The following is an 18,002-nucleotide window of genomic DNA, read 5'->3' on the forward strand; positions in this document are numbered from 1 at the left end:
AGCATGACAAGTGTCTCAATGTCCCTGCATCTTTCCAGGTTATTGAATTGTTTACGGCACAGCATTGTTGTACCGGCTGCTAGGGCCTGGACAGTCACTGCCTTTACCCCCTCTCCCTATATCATCTTCTCCTGCGAGTTTGTTTTCTGCAAGGTTTGAAAGGTGTGACACCTTTCACGATCCCATAGCATCCCAAAGCGCTTTACAGTCAGTGAAGTGCTTTTTGAAGTATAATCACTGCTGTAATGTAGGAAACACAGCATCTAATTTACACACAGCAAGCTTCCGTAAACAGCAATGCGACAATGGCTAGATAATGTTTTAGTGATGTTGACTGGGAGATAAAGATTGGCCAGGACAATGGGGAGATTCCCCTCGTTTTTTGCAAATAATGCCATCTGAGGGCCTCAGTTTAACATCTAATCCAAAATTTGGCACCTCCGAGACTGTAGCACTCCCTCGGTACCTAGCTTTTCAAAGAAAGATAAAAGCAAAATACTGCAAATGCCTGGAAATCTGGAACAAAAACAGGAAATATTGGAGAGTTCTTCAGCTGAAGAAGAGTCATACGGACTCGAAACGTTAACTCTGTCTTTCTCTCCACTTCTGCTGTTAGACCTGCTGAGTTTTTTTTCCAGCATTGTCTGTTTCTGTTTTGTTCAGGGCCAGCGGACGTGCCAAAGTGCTTTACAGTCAACCAAGTACTTTCGGAAGTGTAGTCTGTGTTGTAGTGCAGGAAACTTGTAATCTGTGGAGATTAGAACACGCACTTTTTAGAACTTTTGACTCAGAGGGGAGGGTGTTATCAACTGAGCCACTGTTTATATTTTTTATATACATCCCCACGAGCGTAAGTCGTGAGTTTGATAGTACTATGTTTCCATTCATAAGCTGGGCGTTCCATTTGAGGACGTCATCCGGATGCGGCGCCACTGCTGATTGGTCGGCCTGCCCGCGCGCGCTCTCCCTTGTATCTGTCTCCCTCATGTTGCAAGCGGAGGAATTGCAGGTCATTGTGCCTCTCCTGTTCGTTCATCCGCGTGTGATGGCTCTGTGCAAAGGTGCGCTCCTCTGTTGCTAAAACAAGTCCTCTTCCCCTTTTAGACCTGGAATGTAAAAAGGGGAGGAGGGTGCTTGCCGAGATCGCCGCTGACATTTCCCCCCACCCCCAAGCGGGTTGAGATAATGCGAGCGTTACATTAAAACTGGGGGAGCCGAGCTGAGCCGATAACTGCGGGCTGGATTGCGCTGCCTTTCTCGGAACAGCCCAGTAGTGTTGGCTGGACACGTTGCATGCCGCCGGTAAGTTTGTTCATTGAGAAGGAGCCGAGCCTGCGTTACCTCGGCAGACACCAGGAGCTCTGATCGGGAGAGAGATAAAAGTCATTCTTTTATTCTAGAATTATTCCACATCTAAATCTGAACATAGTTTTTTTTTTAAATTTTAAAATAGAATTTTTATGAAAACAAATAATTTCACTATTGCGCCGGCCGACAGAAGTTTTAGTTTACGCGGTTGTTTAAACTCTAACTGACTTTAAAACATCTACAGTATACTTTTCTCCCCCACCCAACCTCCCCCTCCCCTCCCGAATAGTGTCTCATTCTCAGCACCAGGGCACGTAGAACGAACGATTCTGTACAGTGGACATGAACAAAAAACTTCTAGGAAATGCAGAAAATCAACTTCTTTTAAGGTGTTTTTTTTCCAAAAGTGGGTTTTTTTTGGAGCAGATCGGCATTTGCAAGTCTTAAGGAATATATTGGGAAAAAAAAAACACACCGAAGCGAATTTCTAAACTAGCGTTTGAGGTACAGTGGTTAAAAGCTACACGGGTCAAATTTCAAGCCTTCACACTCTTCTATTCCCCCCTTTCCCTCCCCCATGCGCTTTTTTAAAAAAAAAACTACTGTTGCTTTATTTCAACATTCTTGATTTGCAGAAGTAATTCTGCACATTGTAGTTACAAAATCTTAATTCATTGTTAAAAAGAGTAACCCACTGGTTAGAAATTGGGCGCAACCCCCAAAGTATTTAAGCTGGCTGCAGTGCGAAACTCGCCCGTCTGGTGCGAGAACACTATTTTAAAAAGTTGACGTCTCCCGACCCCCATCTCCTTGTGTGTCGCTTTAGGATCTCTGCGATTAAAGAACTGGAGCCTTTTCAGTGAGTTTGACTGAAACTGTTTATTGTTAGGAAGGGAGCTGCAGCTTTTTTTTAAGAAGTAGTTCTCATTTGCACGTTAGCAGAGGCAAACCAGCGCTCCTCCTTTCGCTGATTTTGAGCGCAGATTCGGCCGGGATCACCGCGGTTCACACTCCCCGGGTTCTGTCACCGGGATTTATCGAGTTCAGTTTCTCCCTGTTTGCAATCTGTGCTCAAACGATTCGGGAGGTTGGGAAGGGAGAGAGAGAAAGGTGGGGGGGAGGATTGCCTTTGTCCGTTTGAGAATATTGTGTGTTGGATTGCTCTGTTTTTGTATTAAAATAAGACAAATCTCAAATCTCTTGAATGCATTTGATGATTTACCACAGATGGGGTGTCGGGGTTCAAATCAAGGGGATAATCCATCGTGTGGAGGCTCGAGTTAACTTTGTAAAAAATGCCCTGTGAAAAGTTAGTCGCATTTCTCTCCAGAAGAGATACCGTGCGGCATTCTGCTCCAGCACAATGACCTCATGGCCCATGGTCAGTTTGGGAGTGAATGAGAAAATCGGAGAAGAGGTCATTGTAGGGGCGAGAAACTTTTAACGAAAGTAAACTTAACGGGTGTGATTTGTACTTGGTTGTTTGAACAATGTGGCGGTGTTTGAATTGGAACAGAGTGGAATTGCAGACAGAGACTGCCCAATGTGGTGGGCCTCCCGGTGTGGAATAGGTCGCAAAAGTCATCGCTTTTCTGCTCCGTGCGGGGTGGATCCGATGGAAGTTTTTTTTTGCAGCTGTCAGCCAGCAGCGAGCGGCAGGTAAAAGCGTCTTTCTCAATCCCCGGTGTAAGTGGAACTGCGAGCTATTGCCGCCCATAGGGCACTGAATAACCTCTCTGTATCGCTGGGGCCAGTTTGGACTGCAGCGACTGGTATGGAAATCTGGTGCCGGTGTACAACTCCGCCTTCTGGGGCAAGGGGTTCTGCTGCTGTTCAGTAAGTGATGAATTTCACGCAGCCGAGCACAGGATTGCCTTAAGTGTTTAAATTAAAGCTCAGATTCAATAGCGAACAAAAAGTGGGCGGAGGGTGCCAGTGGGAGTCCAACCCCCTGTGAGTAACCTGATTTTGGAATCACTGTTTTAAGTTAAACTATTCGGGACCATTTAATTATATTGGTGTAGATTAGTCAGCTTCTGAATAAACTACTTCTTACTATGAAAAAGTGCCCGAGACTTGCTATGAAAAAGTGCCTGAGAATATGAACGCGACATCAAGATCTTCCCGCAGACCAGCGGGAACTTGACCCTGCCCATTTTGTGGGTGGAGCCTGATTCTGGCGAGTTAAGCCCTAAAAGTCACAGGAAGTACATGGATTTGGGCGTAAATCACGCTCTCAACCTTCTGCATTGGTTCGGCTGATTCCGCTCCGACTATATGATGTGAGAAAACTCGACCTCAAAAAGTTGGGTTAAACCACAAAACAATCACTATTCAACAATCAGGACTTTGTCCTTCTGACTTAAGCAAGACCTGACATTGCTGGCACGGTTTAAGATAATGGCTTATTCAGTAACTAAATTGTTGAACAACTGCATATTAGTTGGCAATGGTGACTTGGAGAAAGTTAATTCCTAGAAGTGAAATCAGATAGCTTTCATTTTTTATTTATGACGTTACTCCTAATGGTGGGGAGGTCCCTGCCTCTGATCCAGATGCTCCGGGTTTGGGTCCCACCTCGGGACTTGAAGGTTGAGGAAGGTGCATTCACAATGTGGCCAAATAGATGAGTATCAACCCACAAAACACATGCTAATGACAGGTGGTAAAAGCGGGAGAGATTCCTGGTCAGCCATGTGTTGGAAAGAAAATTGGAGCCTTTTACCAAACTATCCACAGCTCTGGATTATAACATGCTGTAAAAGTGCATGTTGCCACTGCAACTCGGACTCCCTAAGTGATCTGCAACACACTACCAATCTAATCATACTTAGCAGTCTGGTCAAGTGTCACTCATGCATTCCCAATTTTCTCCCTTTCCTGGCTGTAGCTGGTGACCCATGGTGGGATCAGGAGTGTGTTCAGCTCATCATAGCTGTGCCAGCTCTTTGGAGAGAGCTATCTATTTACTAGCACTGCTCACTCTTTTCCCCCGTAATCCTGCAAATGTTTCCTTTTCAAGTATAATCTAATTCCAGTTGAAAACTTACTTTTGAATCTGTTTTCACTTCCCATTCAGGCGGCACATCCCATATAAGAATTCGCTGTTTTTTTAAATTCAAATCATCCCTCTGGTGAGTTGAATCTTGAACCAGCCCTAAAAAAAAATCACAGGAAGTACATAAATTTGGGTGTAAATCACGTTCTCAACCTTCTGCATTGGTTCGGCCGATTCTGCTCTGACTATATGATGGAAGAAAATTCAATCTCAAAGTTTGGTTAAACCATAAAACAATCACTATTCAATAATCAGGACTTTGTCCTTCTGATTTAAGCAAGCCCTGACATTGCTGGCATTGTTTAAGAGAATGGCTCATTCAGTAACTAAACTGTTGAGCAACTGCATATTAGTTGGCAATGGTGACTTGGAGAAAGTTAATTCCTAAAAGTGAAATCAGATGGCTTTCATTTTAATTTATAACTTGTTACTACAATTCCCTATTCTAACAATTAAATTGGTGCCCTCTGGTTACTGTTCTGCCAGTGGAAAGTTTTACATTCTTTGCTGTAAGCAAAACCCCTCATAATTTTGAACACCATCTTTGGCTTTGCACTGGTGCCAATGATGCACATCCAATTGTGAGTCTTCAAGCAGGTGTACAGTCCTATTTGAGCAAGGCATTGTCAGTTGCAATGGGGGCATTGTAGGTTGTCATTCACTGATGCAGGAGTGAGTGCCCCATGCTCTTCTTGTGATGGCGCTTTTCTGTGACAATCTGAAGATGTAGTTCCTCAAGTTTCCATGCTGCAGCATGGAGACCTTGGCGTTAAGTGCTTCAGTAATGCACAGGCTGTCCCAGTTATTGAAGTCAATCTTATATGAAATGAAAGAAAAACAAAAGCTCTGAGGAAGAGTCATACGGACTCGAAATGTAAACTCTTGTCTTTCTCTCCACAGATGCTGTCAAACCTGCTGAGATTTTCCAGCATTTTTTGTTTTTGTTTCAGATTTCCAGCATCTGCAGCATTTTGCCTTTATCTTACATGAAATGAGTCTCACTTGCATTAATCTGTGTAACCTAGACCCCCCACCACCACCCCCAACAGGTCTTCTGGCACCATCAAGCCCACCATATGCTGGATCTTTTGGTAGGTGACCAATTTTCTATTACCCTTCCCCAAAACTGTCTCTGCTATTAAGGAGAACATTCCAGTTTCTCTAGTCTTTCAGTCTGACAGATCTGGATTCATTGAAGATGGGCCTCCAGTATCTGACCCAAGTAACACTTCTGAATCTGAGCATGAATGGTGAGCACCAATAAATTGTTTAAACTGCAGACCATTAGAGTGCAGCTCTTACCTGTCCTTGTCCAGTGACCTGTGAGTGCTTCCTGAGTATTGATCAGTGTCCATGTGTCTACCCCTTCCTTGAAGCCAAATGCTAAAGATAATTATTGTGCCAACTTAGCTGCCCTAACTGAGATGGGCAAAGGTCTGAATGGTTCAGAATGTTGTTTGAGAGAGTGCAACTTCAATTTATCAGAATGAAATCCGAACTGCAAGGGTTAAATCACGAGGGGAGATTATACAAACTACCATTGCATTCCCTGGCATTTAGAAGGTTAAGGACCTGAATGGGGTAGATTTTGACTGCAATAGTGAAATGGGGGCAATAGCAATTTGGCAACGTGGTGGTTGACTGGACCTCCTCATTTCTTCCATTTCCCCCTTCACCTCATTTTGCAACCACCCAGTTGCTAAAGGTTTCAGCAGGAATTGATAAATCAAAATGTAATATCTTATCCATTCTGCCAACCTTTTTGCAGAAGAAATTATGATTTCTGAAGGAAACTAGATGAACAGGGCTGTGGAGTTAGAGTGGACGAATGGGGCTGACTGGATTGCTCTACAGCGAAAAGGCATGGATTCGATGGGCCGAATATCATCCTTCTGTGCCATAATGACACTTTCTCAAAGATGTTCATTGAGGCTTGGAATAATTATTGGACATTCTTCTGCCTTATAAATTGGTGAACAGTTACCAATCCCATATGACTGCTATCTTTATATACATTTTCATATTTTCTCCAAGCACATGAAGAACTCTTAAATTGGTATCAGAGTAACAGGGTATGCATTGTATATGTGGGGTGTATTGTATATGATTGTGTATATTTATTTAGAGAGAGGGGGCCAAATTGCCTACTGCTCCTATTTTCGTGTGTTTGTAAGTACACATACACGCACCTCCTTAGGCTTATTTACATTAAATCTTTCCCCGATTGTCAAAATAACATCTTACTGTGTGATCAGTAGGTTTTGGTTTGGCTGCTTGGTTAAGGTTTGCAGGATCGCCTCATTGGAAAGAAAGTGTCTTTGTATGTTCCACTTAAGGAAGACTTGTATGCTCAATGTCTTGCAGTTTCACTAGCTTTGTGTGATGCTTATTACCTTCGCCCCATAATAGTTTATTTTAATGTTGATTTGAGATGTTTTATCCAATCTCGTGGTAAAACTTGGCTGAACTGAAAAAGATGGCTTGCAGGCAATCTTGTTTTCTTGAATGCCTCTGTTCAATTCGGTAAGCTTTTTTGTGTCATTCTGAAAAGTTTATAACCAGACTTTAGTAACCTGTTTTCTCCTCTTATAATGTAGGTGAACAATGGCTTGCTCTGCCTGGTTGGTTCTGGTCGTGTTTCTCATCTCCTGTGACAGTGGCCTGATGACCTGCTTCCAAGGATGTCACTGTGAAGTGGAAAGTTTTGGAATGTTTAGTAGTTTCAGTCTGACCAAAGTTGACTGTAGTGGTGTTGGACCTCACCTCACTGTCGTCCCCATACCATTGGATACCTCTTATCTGGACTTATCTTCTAACCATTTGAAGGCCATCTCCCCCTTGATGTTTACAGGGCCTGGCTACACAACGTTGGTGAGTCTCGATCTTAGCTACAATGAGATTACTGGCATGTCTTCCAGCACCTTCTCTAAACTAAGATACCTTGAAGCACTAAACCTGAGTCATAATTCCCTGGAAGTGCTTGAAGAGGGAATCTTTTCAAACCTGCCTCTTGGAGAAATTGACCTTAGCGCTAACAAACTGCGTGAAATTAATCTGGATGCTTTCACACCCAAGGGACATAGGAAGCCCCTAAGTGTGGACCTTTCAGACAATCTGATAACCTCTGTTGTCCGAAGTCTCAATAAAGGTGTACCCAATATTTATAGCCTGGATTTGTCAGGAAATAGATTGCTGTCTGTGCCAACACGTTACCTTTCCAATGTTCCATTACGCTATCTCAATTTGGGTCGCAACATTATCTCCAGCATTCCCGAGAATGCTTTCACGGGATTGCAGGAACTGACCTGCTTATTGCTACGGAATCTGCCAGAACTAACGGAGCTACGTCCCGATGCCTTTAAAGGGCTGCAGAATCTGCAGATCTTAGATTTGTCGCACTGTACAAACTTGAAATCTTTAAATGTGGCTGTGTTCGATGGCTTGAGCTCCCTGCAGGAGCTCTACCTGGAAAAGTCTGGAGTTGCAGGGCTATCAAGTGTCATTCTAAACTACCTGCCCTCCATTAAAAAAATCTCCATTGGGACCACCTTGCTGAGATGTGGGAAGACAGCAAAAAAAGGTTCATTCCACCGGCAGTTTGGCTTTGTTCAGAAGGAACAGACACTGCATTGCTTAGATATCAATGGATCCTCAGATACTGAGTACATCTTGAGGTTGAAATGAGCCAAATCTGAACAGCAGTGAAGAATGGGCCTTTTTTTTTGATAACTGTGCCCGTCTCTTTGAACGAAACAATAAGTGCCTTCATTAATTAAACTTCCTGTATTTCCAAAAAAATTTAATTCTTTTCAGAGCCCCTGTGTCTCCAAAGGTTTCTCTTTCTCATAAAAGCCTGTACGTGTGGAATTTTCTTCCCACAGGATGCACATTGACAGCTCTGTGCCTTTTTAAGTTTGGATAACTGTCAGTATTCGGAGAAAAGAAAAGCCTCAATCTCTGACAAACACAAGGCTTTTAAGGATGTGCCTAGCCTAATCTGACCTGGCTTTCTAAGCAAACATCAGGCCAAACATCAAGTGATGCTATAGGTGGATACCTAGCAATTTGCACGATATGTTAACTCTATGGGCGAGACTTAAAAATTCCAGGTTCTGATGGTGAAATGACGATCTCTCCCTTCATTTCTCATATCTACTATGTTTTCATCCATTTGCAGAACTGTAGTCACATCTGGTATAGATTTTGTTTTAGATTGCTTTAATTTTTCAGCCTGTCGATTGTGAATTAAATGGATGAATTGTGCTATCTTCACACAACCTGTTCAGGAAGGGCTGCTGATTCCACATACTGAGTTTTTTCACCCCTCCACTTCTGTTTGAAATAATAAATTCAGAATTTACATGAGTAACTACCTACCTCCACTTGGGGTGCAATTAGTTTCAATATTTGGTTCAGTAATAAAACTGGAGCATCGGATCACTTTATATTATACGACATAATCTTGCTGTTGTTCCAATGTCTTCCACTTTGGTATTGTCAATTCTGATTATTGGTGTTTTTGGTTTTTCTCACCATCTCTATTCTGAGAGTGCCACTGTTCAAGGTTCTCCTCTGGTACCTCACCCCAAGTAATCATCCGTCATGAAGTGAGAATGGATTGTGAGCATTGACGGGCTATTTGGCTGCAAGTGGGCATCGCGGTTGAACTCGATCGCATTCTCAACTAACTTACGACTGTGCACTTTCCAGCCTGAAGCGTGACAGATCATTTGACTGTAGCAGGCATCATAGCGGAGCTTGGTCCCATCCTCAATCAGCATTCTGGTGGGCAGTGACAAGGAGCAGGAATCGTGGCTGCTTTCTTCTCCAGTTGACATAGATTCAAATGTAGCATCCTAACACAGCACAGGTTGGGGTGCTTGATCCTAGTTCCTAGCTGATATGGCTGATCTACTTTATGCTTTAACCAGCTGAGCCAATAGAGGAAATATAGAAGCTTTTCTTTTTCTTCACCCCACTCCCCCATCCCCACCTGCTGATAACAGACCTCCCAGAATGTATCGTCTGTTCTGCACACTCATTCCATTAGTGAAGCACAGCTGTAGCTCTTGGCTCTGGTACAGGATTACCCTGTTGGAAATGGTGATGCTGAGCTGGGTCATTTTGATTCTCCAGAGCCAAGCTGCAAGGGCCTTGCCTCAAAATGAAAAGACTAACGATGATGAGTTAGTGAAAGCAGAAATGTCTCATTGTACCATCCCAGCTGGGAGGTATCTGACTCCAACATTATCCCATGAGATGTGAAATTGGTTTTTTTAAAAAGTGACCTTGTGACTTTGGAATTTTGGCATTTAAAAGATAAATTTTATTGGTGTTGCCCTCTTGAATTGTTCACACCCTGCCACCCAATTAAAGGTTTAATTCTTCTAATTGGGGTTTGTTGGTTGAGTATGTTGGAAGGTGTAACTCTAGGTTGAGCCACTGCCTGTTGTTTGAGGTGGTGAATTAATACCACCTACGAAGCAGAAAGATGGTCCATTATTTTCCCCTCCCCTCCCCCATAATCTGTGTTCTGGTAGCAATATTCACTAAATAAGTCCTATTCACAGTTCTGGGGAGGGTGAACAAAATTTGTATCTTCTTCCCCTACTCAAAGAAAAACAGGCGGGTAGTCAAATTAGGAAGTACTTTGTAATAATGAGATCTGAACATATTTTGTAATCTGTCTCAGTGATGCAACATTAACGGTAAATATACAAACCTGACTACAATTCCTTTCTCTCTCTGTGCCTCAACAACAACATACAGTACCTTTTAATGTAATAAAATGTCCTAAGGCTCAGTTGGATAGCACTCCCATCCCTGAGTCAGAAGGTTGTGGGTTCAATCCCCACTCCGGAGACTTCAGCACTAGATCTCAGCTGACACTTCAGTGCTGCACTCTTTCAGATGAGACCTTAACCCAAGGCCCCAACTCCTCTCTCAGATAAGAAATGTAAGAGATCCTATAGTACTCTTTGGAAGAGCTGGGGAGTTCTCCAGGGGGGTGTACTCGCTGTCATTCACATTTCACTTAAATGCACAGGGCTAAGGGTGGGAATTTCCTGCCTCGCTGAAAGTTAATGGACTTGTGGCTGGGCCGCTGAATCTCCCATGGTGGGTCCTGCCACAATGGGGCAAGAGAATCTTCCCATTTTATTTTTAAAATCAGCTTTTGGTGGTGTTAGTCCAGTGGGTTAACACTAGGCGGTCCTCCTCCATCACCTAGATCCATATCCAGGCCAGACTTGAGAAGTTGTTTTCACTGACGGTTCTGCAACAGATTTGCCCCTTAAGGCCACGGGAGCTTGGTGTTCTTAGCTGGGGAATGAGGTATACACAGCCAAGAACAGAATCAATCAGTGTCTAGCTGTTGTATCTGACATTGTATTGAGCTGACATTAAGTGCCTGAAATGATGAGGAAAATAGAACCTCATAACATAACTCTTTCTTTCCCACCACATCTAGTGTATTGGTTCCAAAGTGCTTTATTAACCCATTGAGAACAGTTTAAGAATTTCATAAGGCAGGCTCTTGTGCCCCAATTGAACAATTGGATATAGGGATGCTGATTACACCCTGTACACTTAACAAGGAGAAAGTTCAGTCTTGTTAGTTAAATTATAGGAGCCGCCTGTCTGCTGAAAACAATGTGTCTCTGCCTCACTTTCTGCTGACCTAGGAAGTTTAAAAGATCGCATTTCACTTGAAATGAGCCTTAAAGAAGAGAATGCTTTTCTCCCATGAAGACGCACTATCAAGGATGGCAGGTGAACAGTAGCTACTTGGCTGCCTGCCAGACAAGGCCTGGGCACAAGGAATCCATGCTTTTAGGAGTAGAATTAAAATGAAAGGAGAGAGAAAGAAATGACTGCTGCCTTTGAGAGTGCTGGCAGAACTACATAACTTCTTAAAAAAAAGAGCCAGGATTTTTTTTGTAATTGTGACTACAATTGATTTCATGGATGTATGCAATGATGTATGAATACTAATGCTGCCTTTGCACTCCTGTGGTATGTAGGTGGACAATGTGACAATCAAACCAATGCTGGGACTGCAATATTGGCTTCATGCACTTGCAAACTGCCACATGACACTGGACTGTCTTGAGAGTCACGGGGAGCTGTGTTTCTCATCACTAATTTCACCATATTGTCTCGTGGCCACTTTCACAGTTTGTTTTTGGTTGTAATTTGAATTCTGCAATTAAATATTGAAAAAATAAACAAATTGCAAAGCTGTCAAAAACTTGTTCTCAATCTCTTGTGCCCTACTTGACCTTGGATGGGGAAAAGAACATAAAAAATAGGAACAGGAATGGGCCATTTAGCCCTTCGAGCCCACTCCTCCATTCAATGAGATCAAGGCTGATCATCCACATAAGCACCATTTTCCTGCACTATCCCCATATCCCTTGATGTTTTTAATATATAGAAACCTATCAATCTTGAACTTAATGAATGAGTCTCCACAACCCTCTGAGGCAGAGAATTCCAAAGATTCGCCACCCTCTTGAGTGAAGAAATTCCTTCTCCTCTCAGCCCTAAATGGCCTACCTCTTATTCTGAGACTGTGTCCCCTCGTTCTGGACTCCTCAGCCAGAAGAAACATCCTTCCTGCATCAACCCTGTCAAACCTTGTAAGAATTTTGTATGAATGAGATCACCTCTCCAGTAAACTGCAGAGATCAAAGGCCCCGTGTACTTAATCTTTCATATGAATCACGAGCCCACCCCACCATTCAATAAGATCGTGGCTGATCTGATTGTAACCTCAACTCCACACTCCCACCTACCCCTAATATCCTTTCACCCTCCACCTTGCTTATCAAGAATATATCTAGTTCTGTCTTTAAAATTTTAAAGACTCTGCTTCCACTGCCTTTTGAGGAAGAGTTCCAAAGACCCATGACCCTCTTGAGAGAAAAAAATTCTCATCTCTGTGACCCCTTATTTTTAAACAGTGACCCCTAGTTCTAAATTCTCCCACAAATGGAAACATCCTTTCCACATCCAACCTGTCAAGACCCCTCAGGATCTTAAATGTTTCAATCAAGTCACTTCTTACTCTTCTAAACTCCAGTGGATGCAAGCCCAGCCTGTCCAACCTTTTCCCATAAGACACCCCGCCCATTCCAGGTATTAGTTCGGTGAAACTTCGTTGCACTCCTTCTATGGGAAGAATATCTTTCCCTTAGGTAGGGAGAACATAACTGCAGACAAGACTCCATATAGATGCAGTAAAATATCTTAACTCCAATAGTCAAATCCTCTAGTAATAAATGCCAACATACCTTAAATGCCTTCTTACTTGCTGTACCTGCATGTTAGCTTTCAGTGATTCATGAACAAGGACACCTGAATCCCTTTGAAGTTCAACATTTTCCAGGCTCTCACCATTTAAGGAATACTCTGTATTTCTGTTTTTCCTATCAAAGTGGATAACCCCATTTTGGGGATTCTCCCCATTTTGTTCCATCTGCCAAATTTTTAACCACTTGCTTAGTCTCTCCAAGTCTCCTTGATCTGTCTTTGCCTCCTCCTCGCAACTCACTTGCACCTAATTTTGTGACATCTTGAAAATATTGCATTTAGTTTCCAAATCCAAATCATTGATATAGATTGTGAATAGTTGGGGCTCAAGCACAAATCCTTTTGGTACCCCACTAGTCACAGCCTGTCAACATGAAAATGATCATTTAACCAGTTCTCAGTCCATGCCAGAATATTCCTCCCAATCCCCTGTGCGCTAGTTTTGTTTACTAATCACTTGTGTGGGATTTAATCAAAACTTTCTGAAAATCTAAATGTACCACACATGGACACATTGATGGATTGGGCAAACAAATGGCAAATGAAGTTCAACGCAGAGAAGTGTGAGGTGCTTCATTTTGGGGGGAAGAATGTGGAGAGACAGTATAAAATAAAGAAATTCGAAAGGAAGTGAAGGAACAAGGGACCTCAGTGTATACGTACATAAATAATTGAAGGTGGCAGGGCATGTTGAGAGAGCAGTTAATAAAACACATGGTATCATAGTCATAGAGGTCTACAGCACAGAAAAAGGCTCTTTGGGCCCATCAAGTCTGCGCTGGTCAAACAAGTACCTGACTACTCTAATCTTATTTTCCAGCAGTAGGCCCATAGCCTTGTATTCCATGGTATCGCAAGTACACATCCAAATACTTCTTAAATGTTATGAGAGTTTCTGCCTCTACCACCCTTTCAGGCAGTGAGTTCCAGAGTCCCACCACCGTCTGGGTGAAAACATTCTTCCTCACGTCCCCTCTAAACCTCCTGCCCCTTAACCTTAAATCTATATCCCCTGGTTATTGATCCCTCCATCAAGGGGAAAAGTTCCTTCCTGACTACCCTAGCTATGCCTCTCATAATTTTATACACCTTAATCATGTCCCCCCTCAATCTCCTCTGATCAAGGGAAAATAACCCCAGTCCATCCAATCTCTCCTCGTAACTAAAACTCTTCAGCCCAGGCAATATCCTGGTAAATCTTCTCTGCACTCACTCTAGTGCTATCACATCCTTCCTATAATGCAGATTCCAGAACTGCACTCAATACTCTAGCTGTGGCCTAACCAGCGTTTTATACAGTTCCAGCATAACCTCCCTGCTCTTAGATTCTATGCTTCAGCTAATAAAGGCAAGTATCCCATTTACCTTCTTCACCACTTCATCTACCTGTCCCGCTACCTTAAGGGACCGGTGGATATGCACACCAAGGTCCCTCTGATCCTCGGTCCTTCCCAGGGTCCTACCATTCATCATGTATTCCCATGTCCTGTTTGTCTTGCCAAAGTGCAGCACCTCACACTTATCTGGATTAAGTTCCATTTGCCACTGATCAGCCCACCTGACCAGCCCATCTATATCTTCCTGTATGCTAAGGCTATCCACCTCACTATTTACCACCCCACCAATTTTAGTGTCATCCGCGAACTTACTGGTCAACCCTCCTACATTCAAGTTGAAATCGTTTATATATACCACAAACAGCAAGGTACCTAACACCGATCCCTGTGGAACCCCACTGGACACAGGCATCCAGTCATAAAAACACCCCTCGACCATCACCCTCCCTTTACTTCCTGCCACTCAGCCAATTCTGGATCCAATTTGCCATATTGTCTTGGATCCCATGGGCCCTTACCTTCATTATCAGTCTCCCAAAAAGCTTATCAAAAGCCTTGCTGAAGTCCAAGTCGACGACATCAAATGTATTGCCCTCATCTACACACCTGGTCACCTCTTTGAAAAATTCAATCAAGTTGGTCAGACATGACCTCCCCTTAACAAAACCATGCTGACTGTCCTTGATTAAACCCTGCATCTCCAAGTGAAGATTAATTCTGCCCCTCAGAATTGCTTCTAATAGTTTCCTCACCACAGACTGGCCTGTAGTTCCCTGGTTTATCCCTTCCTCCTTTCTTGAATAACGGTACCACAATGAGTGTCCTCCAGTCCTCTGGCACCTCTCCTGTGGCCAGAGAGGTATTGAAAATTATTGTCAGCGCCCTTGCTATCTCCTCCCTTGCCTCACTCAACAGCCTGGGATACATTTCATTCAGGCATGGAGATTTATCTACTTTTAAGCCTGCCAGACCACTTAGAACTTCCTTCCTTTCTATGCTAATTTCTTTAATTATATCACAGTCCTTCTGCTCAATTGCCATACCCATGTCATCCCTCTCACTTGTGAACGCCAATATAAAGTATTTATTTAGAACCCTACCAACGTCTTCCAATTCCACACACAAATTACCACTATGATCCTCAATGGGCCCTACTGTTTCCCTAGTTTTCCTCTTACTCTTAGTGTACTTGTAAAATAACTTTGGATTTTCCTTTATTTTACCTGTCAATGTTTTTTCATGCCTCCTTTTTGCTCTCCTAATTTCCTTTTTAAGTTGCCCCCTACACATTCTACACTCCTCTAGGGTTTCCACTGTTTTGAACTCTCAGTATCTGCCATAAGTCTCCCTTTTCCTCTTTATCCAATCCTGTATTTCCCTCGACATCCAGCGTTCCCTGGATTTGTTGGTCCCACCCTTTTTCTTTACTGGAATGTGTTGGCCCTGTACTCTCCCTATTTCCTTCTTGAATGAGTCCACTGCTCTGATGCATCTTTACCCAAAAGTAGCTGCTCCCAGTCCACTCTGGCCAAATCATATCTGATCTTATTAAAATCGACCTTCCCCAATTTAGAACTCTGATTTCTGGCCCATCCTTGCCCTTTTCCACAACAATCTTGAATCTAACGGAATTATGATCACTATCTGCAAAATGCTCCCCCACTGTTACCACTGCCACTCACCTGGCTTCATTCTCTAAAATTAAGTACAGGCCCGCCCCCCTCTCTTGTAGGACCTTCTACGTACTGGCTTAAAAGGCTCTCCTGAATGCACGTTAAGAATTCCGCTCCCTCTAAACCTATCACACTATGGCCAACCCAGTTAATGTTGGGTAAGTTGAAATCCCCCACAATTACTACTCTATTATTTTTACACTTCTCTGAAATTTGCCTGCATATCTGCTCTTCTATTTCTCTCCGACTGTTTGGGGGCCTATAATGCACTCCCAGTAATGTGATTGCTCCTTTTTTTGTTTTTCCAGTTCTATCCATGTGGCTTCATTTGAGAAGCCTTTTAAGATGTCATGCTTCCTTACTGCTGTAATTAATTCCTTTATCAATATTGCGATACCCCCTCCTCTTTTACCTCCTTCCCTGTCTTGCCTGAAGACCCTATATCCTGGAATATTGAGCCTGCCCCTCTCTCGACCATGTCTCTGTGACATCAACGACATACTTCCGTGTGTTAATTTGTGCCCTAAACGCATCTGCCTTATTTGTCAGACTCCTTGCATTAAAATAAATACCATCCAACCTTGCCAAACTCCCTTGTGCCTTAACTGGCCTATAATTTATATGCCTTCCAGACTCATTTGCTCTCTCTCCTAATTTTGGCTGTGCATCTCCCCCTGCTGAACCTCCTCTCAGGATCCCATCCTCCTGCCAAGTTAGTTTAAACCCTCCCCAACAGCACTAGCAAACTTCCCCACAGGATGTTGGTCCCATTCTGGTTCAGGTGCGACCCATCTGCCTTGTACAGGTCCCACCGCCCCCAGAAACAATCCCAATGTCCCAGAAATTTAAAGCCCTCCCTCCTGCACCATCTCTCCAGCCACGCATTCATCTGGACTAACCTCCTATTTCTATACTCACTAGCACATGGCACTGGAAGTAATCCAGAGATTATTACCTTTAAGGTCCTGTTTTTTAATCTGTTTCGTAGCTCCCTAAATTCTGCTTGCAGGACCTCATCCCTCTTTCTAACTATGCTGTTGGTACCAATACGGACCACAATCTCTGTCTGTTTGCCCTCACCCTTTAGAATTCCCTTGCAGCCGTTCAGTGACATCCTTCACCCTGTCACCAGGGAGGTAACATACCATCCTGCAGTCACGTCTACAGCCGCAGAAAAACCTGTCTGTTCCCCTTACTATCGTGTCTCCTACACTATTGCTGTTCCTCTCTTTTTCCTCCTCCCCCTGTGCAGCTGAGCCACTCACAGTGCCATGAGCGTCGCTGCTCCCCAGAGGAATCGTCACTCACAGTTTTCCAACATAGAAAAATGGTCCTCAAGCAAGATGCTTTCTTCTGACTGATGGTCACCCATTCCCTCTCTGCCTGCACTTCTGTAAGCTGTGGGGTGACCACGTTTAAAAATGTGCTATCCACGAAACTCTCAGCCTCACGGATGTATCTCTGTGCTTCCAGCTGCTGCTCAGGCTCCGAAACTCGGAGCTCAAGTAGCTGCAGCTGGTGGCACTTCCTGCACACATGGTCGGTCAGAGCGCAAGGAGCGTCCACTTGCAGGCGGTATATAACACAGGACTGAGCTGCCCTGCCATGCCTCTAGTTGAAAAAAACCCCTTACTTTAAGTTAAATACAGTAAAAAAGTTAAATTATTTATGTACTTTAAATAAAAACTGGAACCCTCACCTTTCCTGAGCTTAATCTATTTTAAACTGGAGATAAACACTTACCCACTACTCACCAATCAGCTCTCACCTTCGTGCTGATGTCACTTTTTGAAGCTTCCCCGCACTCATGCTGGTTCTGATCTCTCCGCCGCTCTCTCGCGCTGTCTTGTGATGTCCTAGGTTTATTAATAAAGGCATTGAGTACAAGAGTAAGGAGGTCATCTTGAACATGTATAAGACACTAGTTAGGCCTCATCTGGAGTACTACGTCCAATTCTGGGCACCATACTTGAGGAAGGATGGTTCCTGGGATAAACAACTGTAGCTATGAGCTAGATTGGAGAGGTTGGGTTTGTTTTCCTTGGAGAAAAGAAGGCTGAGAGGAGACTTGGTAGAGGTATTCAAGATCCTGAGGGATATGGACAGAGTAAATTGTGAGAAACTGTTCCCACTCAAGAGTACATCAAGAACTGGAGAGCACAGATTCAAAATAATGAGTAAAAGGAGTAGAAGTGGTGTGAGGAAAAACTTTGTCATCCAGAGGGTGGTTGGAGTCTGGAATGAACTTTCTGAAAGGGTGGTGGAGGCAGGTTCGATCGAGGTATTCAAAAGGGAATTGGATAACTATGTGAA

At 43.4% G+C, this 18,002-nt stretch overlaps 1 protein-coding gene and 1 long non-coding RNA gene across 5 annotated transcripts; one reads left to right on the forward strand and one right to left on the reverse strand.

Annotated features, from left to right (window-relative positions):
* Nucleotides 1-730: 730 nt before the first annotated feature.
* On the reverse strand, nt 731-17,481 carry LOC121284142. The gene is made up of 3 exons (XR_005944441.1): nt 17,458-17,481; nt 4,359-4,465; nt 731-748 (listed from the first exon to the last, which is right to left on the reverse strand). It is a non-coding gene; the product is annotated as an uncharacterized LOC121284142 (long non-coding RNA).
* Nucleotides 989-11,615, forward strand: tsku (tsukushi small leucine rich proteoglycan homolog (Xenopus laevis)). Of its 4 annotated transcripts, none has more exons than XM_041199322.1 (2): nt 989-1,302; nt 6,964-11,615. In XM_041199322.1, the coding sequence occupies exon 2, from the start codon at nt 6,971-6,973 to the stop codon at nt 8,048-8,050; it is 1,080 nt and encodes a 359-aa protein (XP_041055256.1). In that variant the 5' UTR covers nt 989-1,302; nt 6,964-6,970; the 3' UTR covers nt 8,051-11,615. The 4 variants fall into 4 exon arrangements, with proteins under 4 accessions (XP_041055256.1, XP_041055259.1, XP_041055258.1 ...); XM_041199325.1 differs by lacking the exon at nt 989-1,302 and adding an exon at nt 1,749-1,812; XM_041199324.1 differs by lacking the exon at nt 989-1,302 and adding an exon at nt 2,076-2,167.
* Nucleotides 17,482-18,002: the final 521 nt, after the last annotated feature.

Source organism: Carcharodon carcharias, chromosome 11 (assembly GCF_017639515.1).
Source record: "Carcharodon carcharias isolate sCarCar2 chromosome 11, sCarCar2.pri, whole genome shotgun sequence".
Classification (NCBI taxonomy): domain Eukaryota; kingdom Metazoa; phylum Chordata; class Chondrichthyes; order Lamniformes; family Lamnidae; genus Carcharodon; species Carcharodon carcharias.

Excerpts from the sequence above, each read along its gene's own strand:
- tsku (XM_041199322.1), top strand. The coding sequence starts at position 6,971 with ATGGCTTGCTCTGCCTGGTTGGTTCTGGTCGTGTTTCTCATCTCCTGT.